General features: G+C 41.8%; 1 protein-coding gene across 2 annotated transcripts in view; it reads right to left on the bottom strand.

The window, feature by feature from the left end:
* Positions 1–12,607, bottom strand: part of Eif1ax (eukaryotic translation initiation factor 1A, X-linked) — a 24,906-nt gene extending 12,299 nt beyond the window's left edge. Inside the window, exons 1-5 of one of the 2 annotated variants that reach the window (XM_023709015.1) lie at positions 12,516–12,607; positions 12,170–12,310; positions 4,708–4,791; positions 1,075–1,178; positions 101–151 (exon numbers count right to left, since the gene is read on the bottom strand). In XM_023709015.1, the coding sequence (XP_023564783.1) occupies positions 101–151; positions 1,075–1,178; positions 4,708–4,791; positions 12,170–12,185 (255 nt within the window). In that variant the 5' untranslated portion in view covers positions 12,186–12,310; positions 12,516–12,607. Of the gene's footprint in view, positions 1–100; positions 152–1,074; positions 1,179–4,707; positions 4,792–12,169; positions 12,417–12,515 lie in introns of those variants that run through there. The other variant, XM_004625657.3, reaches the window with a different exon arrangement.
* Positions 12,608–13,328: the final 721 nt, after the last annotated feature.

Raw genomic sequence — 13,328 nt, 5'->3', positions numbered from 1 at the left:
AATATGGCAAAATGTAACCCACTGGTCTGCATCAATAACATGCACTAATGGATCATCAAATTCAAGCAAGTAAATAAAAGACTTTTAATGTAATTTGTACCTGGTAATCTCGGAGACCAACCAATATGATATCTGAAGTATTTATCCAAACCTACAAAAGAAGCCATCCATCATGTGTTATATTTAAAATAAACACGAAGAATCAAATTCTAGAGTAACATGATTACTTTAGAAATTGAAGGGTTAAGGTCATGAACCAATTCCATTCCAAGTGGTTATAATAGAAAACTACATGGTTGTATCATCCCTCTCGTCCACCTATTTATATATACACAGCTACTAAAAAAATCCTAGAAAACAGGATATTACTAATCAAAACAAAAAACCCCAACAAGATCAGAGTTGGGACTTTCTTGGTGCTAGTGATTGAACACAGGGACCTGCAAAGTAGGCTCTAATATTGAGGTACATCCCCAGCCACAGAGTTTGGACTTTTAAACAACATAATTCCTACTCAAATTTTCTTAATTCCCTTTACAGCTGTCCTCCTAACCACCAACCCAGAATCCAAGCGAGAGCCACCTATCAGGTCTCTAGCTATCCTTAAAACTGGAATAGTTTTGCAGCGTTTTCTCCTTTCATTTCAGCATTTTATGACAATGGAAGCTATTTGTTTGGCACAATGGCTCTCAATTTGAACTTGCTGGTTATTTCCTTATGATGATTCAGATTCTGGTTGAATATTTTGGGCAGGAATACAACACAGGTGATGCAACTGATTCCTTAAAAAATGGTATCTGTATAAAATGACCCTTAGGATCTTGCTCTTTGACTTCAAGGTATTCTTGGGCCCATAAAAAGTGTAAAGATGGAGACCATGCAATGTAATGCAGCTCAGTTTCAGTTGTTGGGCTTGTACTTAACATTCAAGAGATCCTATAGCCAATCCCCAGCATGCACAAGTGCAAAAGCACGCATGCACGCACGCACACACACACGATGCATTCTCCATCCCTCCAATTGACTTTTATTAGATGGGCCAGGGAGTTAGAGTAAAACAAATCCCCCATTTACCTTTTTTCTCAATTTCCCTCTGATGTGACATAACCTCTTCACACCATCAAAACACATCGCTTCTAATCGTCCATTTCCCAACATCTTGATTACCTGAGCATATTCTAGAGGGAGAAAAGGAATATGGGATATTGCTCATTTTTATAAAAGCAACCTAAAGCCACGTAAAAATTGACAAGACCACATGATTGTATTGGCTAGGAATACATGCAGCCAATGTACAAACAAATACAATAGAATTAAACACCAAGCTACTAATGACAGAAGAACCAAGACTTTGTTTTGGTTTTTTTTTTTGGCGGAACCGGGGATTGAACTCAGGCCCTTGCGTTTGCCAGGGAAGCGCTTATTCCACTGAGCCATCTACCCCCCCACCTTTTTGGCGGATAAAGTTGGTTTTCATTTTTTTGCGGAACTGGGAATTGAACTCAGGCCCTTGTGCTTGCCAGGCAAGTGCTTATTCTACTGAGCCATCTCCCCAGCCCCTGAACCAAGACTTAGTAATGCTGTTTGTGTTGCAAACAGTCTCCACTATTAGACATGTTATAATGATCTAATAATTTTAAATACTGTCCTCATGATGGTATTCCTACCCTAGAGATCAAAGGTGGCTTGTCCCAAAATATAATTTTGGCTCATCAGTCTCCCCAATTCTAATCTTTGTTCAATTTTGTTTTCCTTCAGAATATCTAGAAATAAATCTCATGAAATTTTTAGTACAAGGAGCTAAATTTTAATAATGTCTTTGTTAATTTCACTGCAAATGGAAAATACCAGGAAGGTGCCTATGGGTGGTAGTGGCACTCAGGGGGCACATCAGGTTCATCACTTCAGATTCTTTAGGTATTTCATAAGACTGTTGCAAAATGGCTATCCACTAACTCATAAACAAATTCAACTGTGGTGTTGGCATGCAGATGCTTCATCCACTGAGGCAGGCTCTCCTTGTAGAGAAAAAAATATGACGACAGAAAAAGCACTGTGTACCAATTAACTCAACTCCTAATGGAGGTAAGAATGACTAGGGGAAAAAGGGATCTTTTAGCCAGAGAATATATTTCATTTTTAGCAGTTTGTATGTACAGCATGAATATATCCACCAAAAGTTCTACAGAATGATAAAGCTGAGGCTGGCTTGATAGCTCAACAGACTAAAGCACCTGCTTAGGCAGAGTGCAGAGGCCGGAGTTTGATGCCTGGCCTGCCCCAGTTCAGACTCCACCCCCAGGGCACGCTGAGATGGGACTGAGACTGGGTGTGGTGGTGAGTGAGGGAATGCCTGTAACCCAGCACTTGGGAAGCTATAAACAGGAGAATCATTACGAGTCCGGTCTACATAGTGAGATCCTGTAGACCCTGCTCTAAAATATAGAAAAAAAAATTTTAAAAAAGAAAGAAAGCTGAGAACAGTGCTGTATGCCTGTAAACCCGGTTACTCAAGAAAGTGAGGCAAGAAGATAAGTTCTAGGGCAGCCTAGCTAGAGAACCTGGTGAGAACTTGTCTTAAAAAACAAACCAGGGGGCTGGGGAGATGGCTCAGTAGAATAAATGCTTCCCTGGCAAGCACAAGAGCCTGAGTTCAATCCCTGGTTCCACAAAAAAAAAAAAAAAAAAAAAAAAAAAAAAACAACTTAAGAATCACTCAACTATAGAAAAAAAAAAGCAAGTGGGGGTGGGCAGGTCTATAGCTCAGGGGCACCAATGCCTGCCTGGCAAGCACAACATCCTGAATTCTATTCCTAGTTACCTCCCCCACAAAAGAGTGAAAACAAACCACCCGGGATATAACTCAGAGCTTCCCAGGTTGAATCCCTAATACTGAAGGGAAAAAGAAAGAAAGACAAAAGGCTCTGTATTAAAGTGCTAGAGTTGCTGGGGAGATAGCTCGGCAGTCTAAGCACCTGCCTGGCAAGCACAAGGAGCCTGGTTCAATCCCTGGCACCACATGCCACGCCAGCCCTGCCCTGGGCATGCTGAGCTGGCCATGGAGACTAGGCGTGGCAGTACATGCCTGTAATCCCAGTGCTGGGGAGGCTGAAACAGGAGGATCACTAGGAGTCCAAGTTGCATAGCAAGACACTGTATCAAACAAATAAATAAAGCTTTTTTTTGTGGTACCGGGGATTGAACTCAGGACCTTGCACTTGCTAGGCAGGCACTTTCTTCTACTGAGGTATCTCCCCAGCCCTTAAATCTTAAAAAATATAGTGTTAGAGATTGGAAAACGTAAAATATAGACATTCTACTAGATAATATCATGGTAAATTACCTGATCATATGTGGGAATGTTTGCCCTTAGACGTGTGTGCGTGCGTGTGTGCATGTATGATAAAAGCTTTAGGGGAGCCAACAGTAGCAAGACCCAACTTTTCTGTAGGCTTAAAAATCACTCAATTATAGAAAAAAAAAGCAAGTAATCTGGTCAGAATGTATTAGTGTTATGCCTCTTGGTCTTAACTAGTCTAAAAAAGATCAAATGTTCAGTTTTATTTTGTTGTATTTCATGAAATCATACCCCATGGGCAATGGAGAATGGAGAGGCCTTGGAGTCATTCTTCAAGCATCTAGTCTACAGAACATGCTACGGGGGCACTATTTAGTGTCAAAAAGGTTCACTAAATAATCAAATGTCAACCATAGCTTGTGAAGTTTAATTGCTTCTGAACTGTACAATTCATTCTTTGTTATAACACAAAAGTTCACACAAAACAAGGAAACCTGTATGGTTTACAGAAACTACATTAATTCTCAATACAGTCTTGGTAGGACCAAGAAGAAATGATTACTGAAGGAAAGGCTCTACAGAAGTGTAAGGAATGAGAAATGCAGAAAGGCACATGGGACATGAGATTAACAGCTCAAGATTATCAACACGATGCCTTTTAAATTTGGAGATTGACACATGGAGAGAAAACATTCTCAGGCTTTCACAGAGAGCAAATTGGTCAAGCAATGGCCGTGACTCATCCACATTGCTGACACTGACAAAGGATCTACAAAGTGTGGTACAGGGTTTCAGGATAAATCTTAAGGGGACTTGACTGACCTTATCAGATACAAAAGTTACATTTCTTGTCATATAGGTCTTGCTTTATCTTGGTCTTAACCATCCAGCAGAAAGGTAAAAAAAAAAAAAACGGGGTAAAAGGGGGGAAGCCATGTTGGTATGCTGGGCTGTAAAGGGCTCAAGTCAACAACTTCTGACATTGCCAGTCCTGCAGATGACCTACTACTATTATGGACTACTGGACTATATTGGAATATTTTGCTGAATTCACACACCTACAATATTTAAATGAAAATAGAATACCCTTCTCTGAAAACTAAACAAAAAGGGATACAAATGAATGACCATTTTGTATCTGTATGTACAAAATAGTTAGGATAGATACACAGCTACTTTCTCTTAATTCAATGAGAAAAAAGATTGTACTAAGTGTTTGTGGGCAGGATATCACGTCTGCATCTTTTACAATGAATAACCACTAAGAAGATAACAATATGCAATGAATTATTGAAACTCTCCTACTAATTGGTTTTGAAACTGTCTCACTGCTGTTTCTCAATAACTTTATTAAAAGAATAAATTTGGAGACTGAATTCCGTATCTAAAAAAAAGTATCCAGCTCTTACCTTGCCCATCCTCTTTGAACACCAATTCTCTTTTTTCAGATTCATTCTCATTCTTACCTCTGCGTCTGTTTTTACCTCCTTTACCTAATGTTTTTTTAAGAGAAAAGAAGGACATCAAATACATGCAAAACAGTAAAAAGAAACTACATTAAGGCTTATAAAAGTACCGTTCAAAATTACTTAAATTTAAAAATTCAACTAATTTAGTCAATTCTCTTAAATTTACAATCATATCATATTAAAAGTTAATATTAATATATCACTCTCACCACTGCATGGAATTTCCTTTTGGAATTTTTCTGAGACAAAATACAAATAGCATATGTTATATAAAAGTACAGCACATTAAAAAAAAAATTATGGGGCTGGGGAGATGACTCAGCCTGAGTTCAATCCTCGGTTCCACAAAAAAAGAAAAAAGAAAACAAAAGAAAAAAATATACCTTAGCATATCTTTTAAAAAAAAACCTAATTACATACACTATGTGATTAAAAATACCATGATTATTTACATTTAAAAAAATTCTGTGCCGTAACTCCCCCAACTGGGCATGATAGGGCACGCCTATAATCCCAGTGCTTGGGAGGCTGAAAACAGGAGAATCACTATGAGTCTAAGTCTGATCTACAAGTCTGAGTGTGATCTATGTAGCAAGATCCTATACTAAATACATAAAAATAGAATACTTGCCCCAAACCTACTTTGGTCCCTCGCTACAAACACACTCATTATCATTCTTTTTGCCACTTTGTAAAGCTCCTCATGAAAGAGGGCTTCCAGAGTGGATTCAGAAGGTAGCAAGAATGATGGGATATTATGTATAAGTGAGGGGGAGTATTTTGAGGTGGATTCATGATATGTCTTTTACTGTAATAATTATTTCTTAATTAAATATTCATCATATATTTTGATCACATCCTGCAAACATTCTTCTAAACTGAAATTGTGGGATGCTTTCTGGGATGCTTTCCAGACTAAGCAAAGTACCTGATGTTTCCAAATTGAAGTAAGGAGAATGGACAGAGAGCTGTGGTTCTTCAAACTTGGTATAAGAGAGCACTATACATGTTGAAATTTTCATTCAGAATACCAATTTACGCCGGGCATTGTGGTACACCCCTGTAATTCAGCACCGGGAGGATGACACAGAATCACCACCAAGTTTAAGGCCAGCCTAGGGCTGGGGATATAGCTCAGTAGCATAAGCACCTGGCTGGTAAGCCCAAGGTCCAAAGTTCATAGATAGTCTGAACGCTATAGTGACACCTTGTCTCAACAAACAAACCATCCTAACAATCTCAATTTACTTTCTTTTACTTGATTGTCATTTCTTTTTTTTAAAAATTTTATTTATTTATTTGTGTGTGTGTGTGTGTGTGTGTGTGTGGCCAGCTCAGCCCACCAGGGGGTGGGGCTGGCTGGCATGTGGTGCTGGGGGATTGAACTGCGGTCCCTGTGCTTTGCTAAGCTTGTTCTAAGTAGGTGCTTTAGACCACTGAGCCATCTCACCAGCCCTTAATTGTCATTTCTTTATTTTTTTGGTTTTGGTTTTTTTTGCGGAAGCAGGGATTGAACTCAGGCCCTTGTGCTTGTCAGGGAAGCGCTTATTCCACTGAGCCATCTCCCCAACCCCTATTTCTTTGCTTTATAGCTTAAAGAAATATTTTATTTATGAATTTGGTATAGGGTCTCACTACATAGGTCAGACTCATAGTGATCCTCCTGTCTTAGCATTTCCAGCACTGGGATTACAGGTGTGTACCACCATGCCCAGTCTCGGGGGGGGGGGGGTGTTCTGGGACCAGGGCGGCACGTGGTGGCAGGCATTGAACCCTGATCCCCGCGCTTGCCTAAGCAGGCACTTAATCCCCTGAGTTATCTCACCAGTCCTGACATCCTTGTTTCTGTTATATCATAAGTGACCCTCCTCTGAACTATTATGCTATCATGCCATCTACTTAGTTGTCATGACCACCATCCTATGAGAGGGTATTTATTCCCAAATTATCAGCAAGTTCACTGAAGCTCAGAGAAGTTAGATAAATCACTTAAAATTACAGCCACAGTGGGGACATCTAAACTTTCACCTTAATCCTTTACTGTCCCTAGTTCCTACATTAGATTACCTGTCCATAGCATTTATGATCTCATTCCACAACCAAAACACACCAGGTCTTGATGAATTTCATAAAACTGTCATGGAACAAACACATGTGACTTTGCAATGGTCGAATAATTCTGACAACCCCAAGAGTTTTGAGTTTTATTATTATAAAGTGTGGCATACACTGGATACTTGAAGTTATAAAGTACAGTCCTAACTGCCCCAACTTGAAAGCAACTAAGACATCCTTCAGTAGGTGAAGGGATGAACTTGAATGGCTACACAATGGAATGTTATTCAATGATAAAAAGAAACAAGCTATTAAGCCTTGAAAAGACACTGCTAAGTGCAAGAAGCCATTCTGTATAGGCTACATCCTGTATGACTGTATATAACATTCTGATAGTACAACAGCAGTTAATAGACCTGCTATCCAGTCCACTTTTGAACAAAACTCAATTTACCACCCAAGTATGGTGTTACACTCCTGTGATCTCAGGACTTGAGAGGCTGAGGTAGGAGGATCATAACCTCACTATCTATGTGAATATAAAAAGTAAAGCCATATTAATATGCTGAGTTGTAAAAGGCTCAAGTCAACAACTTCAGACATTGCCAGTCTTATGGAAAACCCACTACTATTATGGACTACTAGACTATATTGGATTATTTTGCTAATTCACACACCTGCAATATTTAAATGACAATGGAATACGCTTGTCTGACAAAACTAAACAAAAAAGGGGGATACAAATGAAGGACCAATTTGTATGTGTATATTCAAAATAGGATAGATATAAAGCTACTTTCTCAATTCAATGAACAGAAAGATTTGTTCTAATAGTGTTTGTGGACAGGCTATCATGTCTGTATCTTGTACTATGAATAACAACTAAGAAGACAATAATATGCAATGTATTAATTTTTTTTTTTTTGGTGGAACCAGGGATTGAACTCAGGCCCTTGTGCTTGCCAGACAAGTGCTTATTCTACTGAGCCATCTTCCTGGCCCCTGCAATGTATTAATTATTGAAACTCTCTTACTAATCGGTTTTGAAACTATCTGCTATCTGTTTCTCAATAAAATTATTTTTTTAAAAAAAGGAGGATCACTGCAAGATTAAGGCCAGCCTGGACTACAAAGTGAGCTCAAAGTCAGCCTAAACTACACAGAAGAACCCGTCTCAAAAAAATAAATAAAGGGGCTGGGGAAATGGCTCAGTAGAATAAGCGCTTGCCTGGCAAGCACAAGGGTCTGATTTCAAGCCCCAGTTCCGCCCCGCCCAAAATTAAATAAATAAATAAATAAATAAATAGAATTGTAAGCAGGGCTGATCAGATTCACACCCATCCTTTTTTGTTCTTTACCCTGGTATTAGGGTACTTCTCCCCAGTGTTGTTTCTACTCCACAATCTGAACCACACTAGCAGTCACTTCCAAAATTTGGGTAAAAGGTTCTATGTGGTAGTGACACCAAGGAACATAGGTGAAGAGCTTGGAAGCAGCAAAAATCAACAACTCAGAACATTCACCTAGCCATTGCAAAGACAGACATCTAAATTTGTTTTCATGGTGCTGGAGATTGAACCCAGGATCCGGAACATGCTAGGAAAGCACTCCCCAATTCCAGACATCTAAAAATTCTTGTATTGGTACACTTACTCCCTTCCTGGGGCAGTCTCACATTCTTGTGTGCTACTCTGAGGTGGGCCTCTACAGCTCCCTGATCCACTCCAACCCTTAGAATTCCTTATTTATTTCTCTTTTTAAGACAGGATTTCACTATGCAGGTCAGGATGGCCTTGAACTCACTTTGTAGCCCAGGCTGGTCTCAAACTCACAGTGATCCTCCTCCTGCCTCAGCCTCAATGAGAGTATTGGGATTAAGGCTGTGCCTCCATACCCGGCCAAAACTGATTTCTTAAGAGAAAAGAACTTCAAGCCATTATGAATGACAGATCTTCAAACTAAAGTACAAGCTGCACTAGGGCCAGGATCATACCTGATCTGTTCCATGAATTACAAGCCAGTTTGGCAAGTGTAATGGTTGATGCACTGTCAACTTGGGAAGTTTAGAAGCTTAACTAAGCTACTCAGCACAAGGATAGGGTCCTTACTTTGTAAACATCGTTATCCTGTGCAAGAGGACAGGAAGATGGTGTGGGTATAAGGACCCATCCAAGGGCCTATAGCCTGCTTACACTATGAGGAAGGAAAAGAGACTTACGCCCCCCAACCCCTTGCTCTTACTGTTTTTGCTGTCTTCTGCCACCCTGAACTTTTGTTGCCCAAGTGCCATGCGCCACCCTGCCTTGGAGCCAGGTGATCACAGCCTGAAACCTCCACAAACTGAGCTAAATACACCTTTCCTTTCTTATTTTTGGATGTCAGGTATTTTGTCTCAAGAATGAGAAAGGTAACTAAGACAGTAAGTCTTCTAATGAACCAATCAAGAGTAATCCATACATCCTGGAAGAGTAGTGATCTTAAAATCTTCGTAGTACCATTTCAAGGAGGAGATGCACCTCACCCTAAATGCTTTGTTATGGTTTGTATCTAGATGTCCCCCCCCCAAGCTTGCCTCATGCAGTCATGGGACAGGTATCTGGAGTTTGTGACTGATTCATGGTCTAATGCTAGGAATAAAGGTCTAAGTGCTACACTCCCCTGGGGTAGATAGCCTGCGTACAATATAAGGAAGCTAAAGAGGCTTGCCCTATGCTGCTCCTCCCTTTTTGCTTTTGCTGCTTTTGATGTCCTCTGCCATGTGTTACTCTGTCTAGGAGCTAGCCGAGTACAGACTGAAGCCTCCAAACTGTGAACTTATAAATAAACCGTTCCCTCTTTAATTTGGACATTGGCTATTTTGCCTCAGCAATGAGAGAAAAGTAACCAACATACTCTTCATGAGTGAGCCAAAGGATGCTCTTTTTCCTTATCAGAGGATGACTTTTTAAGAATTTCTAGAGGAAATGAACTGGTAAGAATGAATTCAAAAGCCATGCAACATATAGTCCATGGCAATTTTTGCCCATACTTGGGTTCACCACCACAAGATTATACTAACAAGGGCTTCTGAACTTTCCAATGAGTATAGGAAAATAAGTATGAGTTTAACTCTGTATACTAAACTTCATAAAATTAAAAAATCTTGAAAAGTACCCTTCTTCTAACCAAGACAATAGTCCCTAAACTAAATTGAAACTCCCAGACTCCCTTTTAAAATCGAAGAGGTATTTTGGAGAAATTTCCAGGTGGAATTTTCCTTGAGCAAGACACGAGCGTAATGAGCTAGATGTAATTTAAGGCATAAGTCATGTCCTCTTGCAACCAAAGGGGAACCTATTATTCACCTAAAGATGGCATCAACAACAGAAGGAAGATGATTTAGTCTAACAAATATTTATTGAGCATCTCCTAAATTTCAAGTGCTAGCAATCCAATGTGATTAAGGCAGATGCTAGCTTCCTGTCCTTCAACCAGGCCTGGTGGCGGTACACCCAGAAACTCAGCACTGAGGAGACTGAGGCAGGAGGACTGCCATTAGTTCAAGGCCAGCCCCGAAACCACATAGAGGGACCCTGTCTCAATTTTTAAAAGGGCTGATGAAATAGCTCAGCAGACTAAGTGCCTGCTTAGGCAAGCACAGGGACGAGGTTCGATCCCTCATACCGCCTGCTGTGCTGGCCCCGTCCCTGGGCACTGAGCTGGCCACCAAGTCTGGGCACGGTGGTGCACACCTGTAATCCCAGCACTGGGGAGGGTGAACACAGGAGAATCACTATGAGTCTGAGCTGCATAGTGAGACCCTTTACCAAATACATACATTTGAAAAAAAATTAAGAGTTTACAGCACAGTGAGGGAAATGAAAATTTTCTATCAGTGGTGAGAATAAAATTTCTATTAATGTAATCCAATTTACCACTTCAAAATAAATGATTTTACAGATTAAAAGAAAAGTTGTAAGAGTTTAGTGTATGCTATGCTGTCACACCATCTTTTCTATAATAATTAGTAAAACTTCTTGCTACAAAAAAAGACCTTCAAGTTTGATTTCTGAGGGCAGCATGGTGGAACAGCCTTTGAGGACTGTACCAAGTCTTGCACACAACTGTGATGGCAGTATACTAAAAGATGTGACTGAGGTTGGGGAGATGGCTCAGTAGAATCAGTGCTTCCCTGGCAAGCGCAAGGGCCTGAGTTCAATCCCCGGTTCCGCCACAAAAAAAAAATAAAATAAAAGATGTGACTGATGACATCTACAAAGAAAAAACGAGGAAGAATCCCTGGCCAATCAAATATTTTTTTTTTTTTTTTTTTGCGGAACCGGGGATTGAACTTAGATCCTTGCGCTTGCCAGGGACGCGCTTATTCCACTGAGCCATCTCCCCGGCCCTCAATCAAATATTAAGTAGATTTCACAAGCTAGCCTGAGTCAGGGAAGAAGGTCCTAAAGATGAGCAATCAAAGGAAACTTTTAATATGCTCCTCCTCGCCTGTCGAAAATACAGTTTTCTACTGACAAAACTTTCTGCAGTAAACTCTAAGGATGTTAGAATTAACAGAAATACGGTAAGTCTATAAAAAGGAGAATTTCCTTAGGAGTGTTTTGCTTTAACTTTGACGAAGTCTTCTATCCTGGAAATCCCCACTAAACTTATCCTAAAGTCCGACAATTTGGGTATGTTTAGTAGAGTTTTTTAAATTTCCCTCATGGATACATGATCTGAAGCAAAAGTAGCAAACTTAGTTACTATAAATCAAGTCTAGGAAAAAGTTGTGTAAGGAAATGTGGCAAAGAAAGTCCCTAGACTTTGAAATTCTCAGATGTTTAAAGAAAAAAAAAGTCAGAGCGTATTGTCCAATGTTTAAGACAGCAAGGAACAGCCTCAACAATACTGAACACTGGATAAAGCAGCCTCTCCGTGCCGGAGTACCAGATGGGCTCGAAAGAGGACATAACCATTTCAAAGTTTAGAACTGCTCCCGGGGATAAAAACCCCCAAACCCGGTAAAACCAAAGGAACACATGTGCGATGCCCAGGAGGTCCACTGGCGGTGTGCCTACAGGTCTCTAACACGCCACCCTTGCGTGGCGCGAATCGGGCAAAAGCCCACATTCTCCCATAAGAGGCCCCACAAAAATGGCGTCGGCTCCACCCCAATGTGATCAAACTGGGCAACACCAGTAACTTCCCCTCCTCTCTGAAGCTCAGAGTCGCATGCAGCCCGCCCAGTCACAGGCAGGCAGGCCAGGAAGGCAAGGTCACCGAGGCCTGGGTTAGTCCGGGGCTCGCGGACAGGCCCGGGAAACGGAGCCGAGCCTAGCCAGGGTCCGGGTCCAGGCGGCATTACCTTTATTCTTGGGCATGGTGGTAAAGACGATCAAGCGGCTTCTCTGATGTCCAGGGGTTCTGCGGCGCCGGCGACTCCTCCGAGGGGCGCGACGGGTGCGGCGAAGGACCGCGTGGGACTAGGCTGGCGCTGGAGGCCGAGCTGCGTGCGCGGGAGAGTAGCGATCAGGTTCTGCCGCGATCCGCTTGCACCCACGCTCAGCAGCAGCAAATGGCGTCGAGGCTGCTAGCGTAGCTTTTCCCCGCCTCCCGCTGCCGGTGAGGCCCAGCCTCTCCCCTCCTCCCCCGCCCTGTCACCACCGCCCCCTCCCCGCCCTGGCTGCACCGCGCAGGCGTGGCCGACTGACCCTTATTGTTAGAGCCCAGGGAGACGCTTTCTCGGAGAATTGGCGGCTGCCAAAGAGAGCGCAGCGGGAGGGGCACAGAGAGAATGGGCAGGCCCCACGTCCCAGTAAGGGGCGGCCCGAAGTAGAGTCGGCTGCCCATTGGCCTTCCCCTCCTTACTTTGTAACAAACCGGCTTCTGGAGCTTTGACAAGTTGCTGACTCATTAACCTCTTAGTTTTAACGTGGCTCTTGGACCGGCCTAGCCAGTTTAGGAAACTTATGGAAACGGGAAGGTTTTCCTGTCATCCATTACTAAAGTACATTTCTGTAACACTTGTTACTACTTTTTAAGTATCTTGGTTATCTCACTGCAAACCTTACCAGACAGAGACCACGTCTCATTATCAGCACTTAACAGTGTCTGGTTTCACAAGCTGATGCTCAGTACCCCCAGGCACAAAGAAAGGGAGCTGGAAAAGACGACTTACACATGGAATTAGGGACCCCAATGTGCCCTTCCAAAATGCATATATTACATTAGAACCCCCAGTACCTCAGCATATGACTATTTGGACATACGATTTTAAAAGACGTGATTGCACTGAAATGAGGTGATTAGGCTGTACCTAATCCAATCCCTTAGAAGAAAAAAGATACTAAACCAGGCATCCTGGCTCCTGCCTCTAATCCAGCATTTGGGAGGCTGAGGCATTAAAATGTCACAAAGTTGAGACCAGCCTGGGCTACATACTGAGTTGAAGGGCAACCTCAGCTGCATAGCCAGACCCTGTCTGAAAAAATCCCAAAATTCAGACAGTCCATTATGGTTTGTGT

This window comes from Octodon degus, unplaced genomic scaffold (genome assembly GCF_000260255.1).
Source record: "Octodon degus isolate 3935 unplaced genomic scaffold, OctDeg1.0 scaffold00010, whole genome shotgun sequence".
NCBI lineage: Eukaryota > Metazoa > Chordata > Mammalia > Rodentia > Octodontidae > Octodon > Octodon degus.
This window is presented reverse-complemented; position numbering and strand designations above follow the sequence as displayed.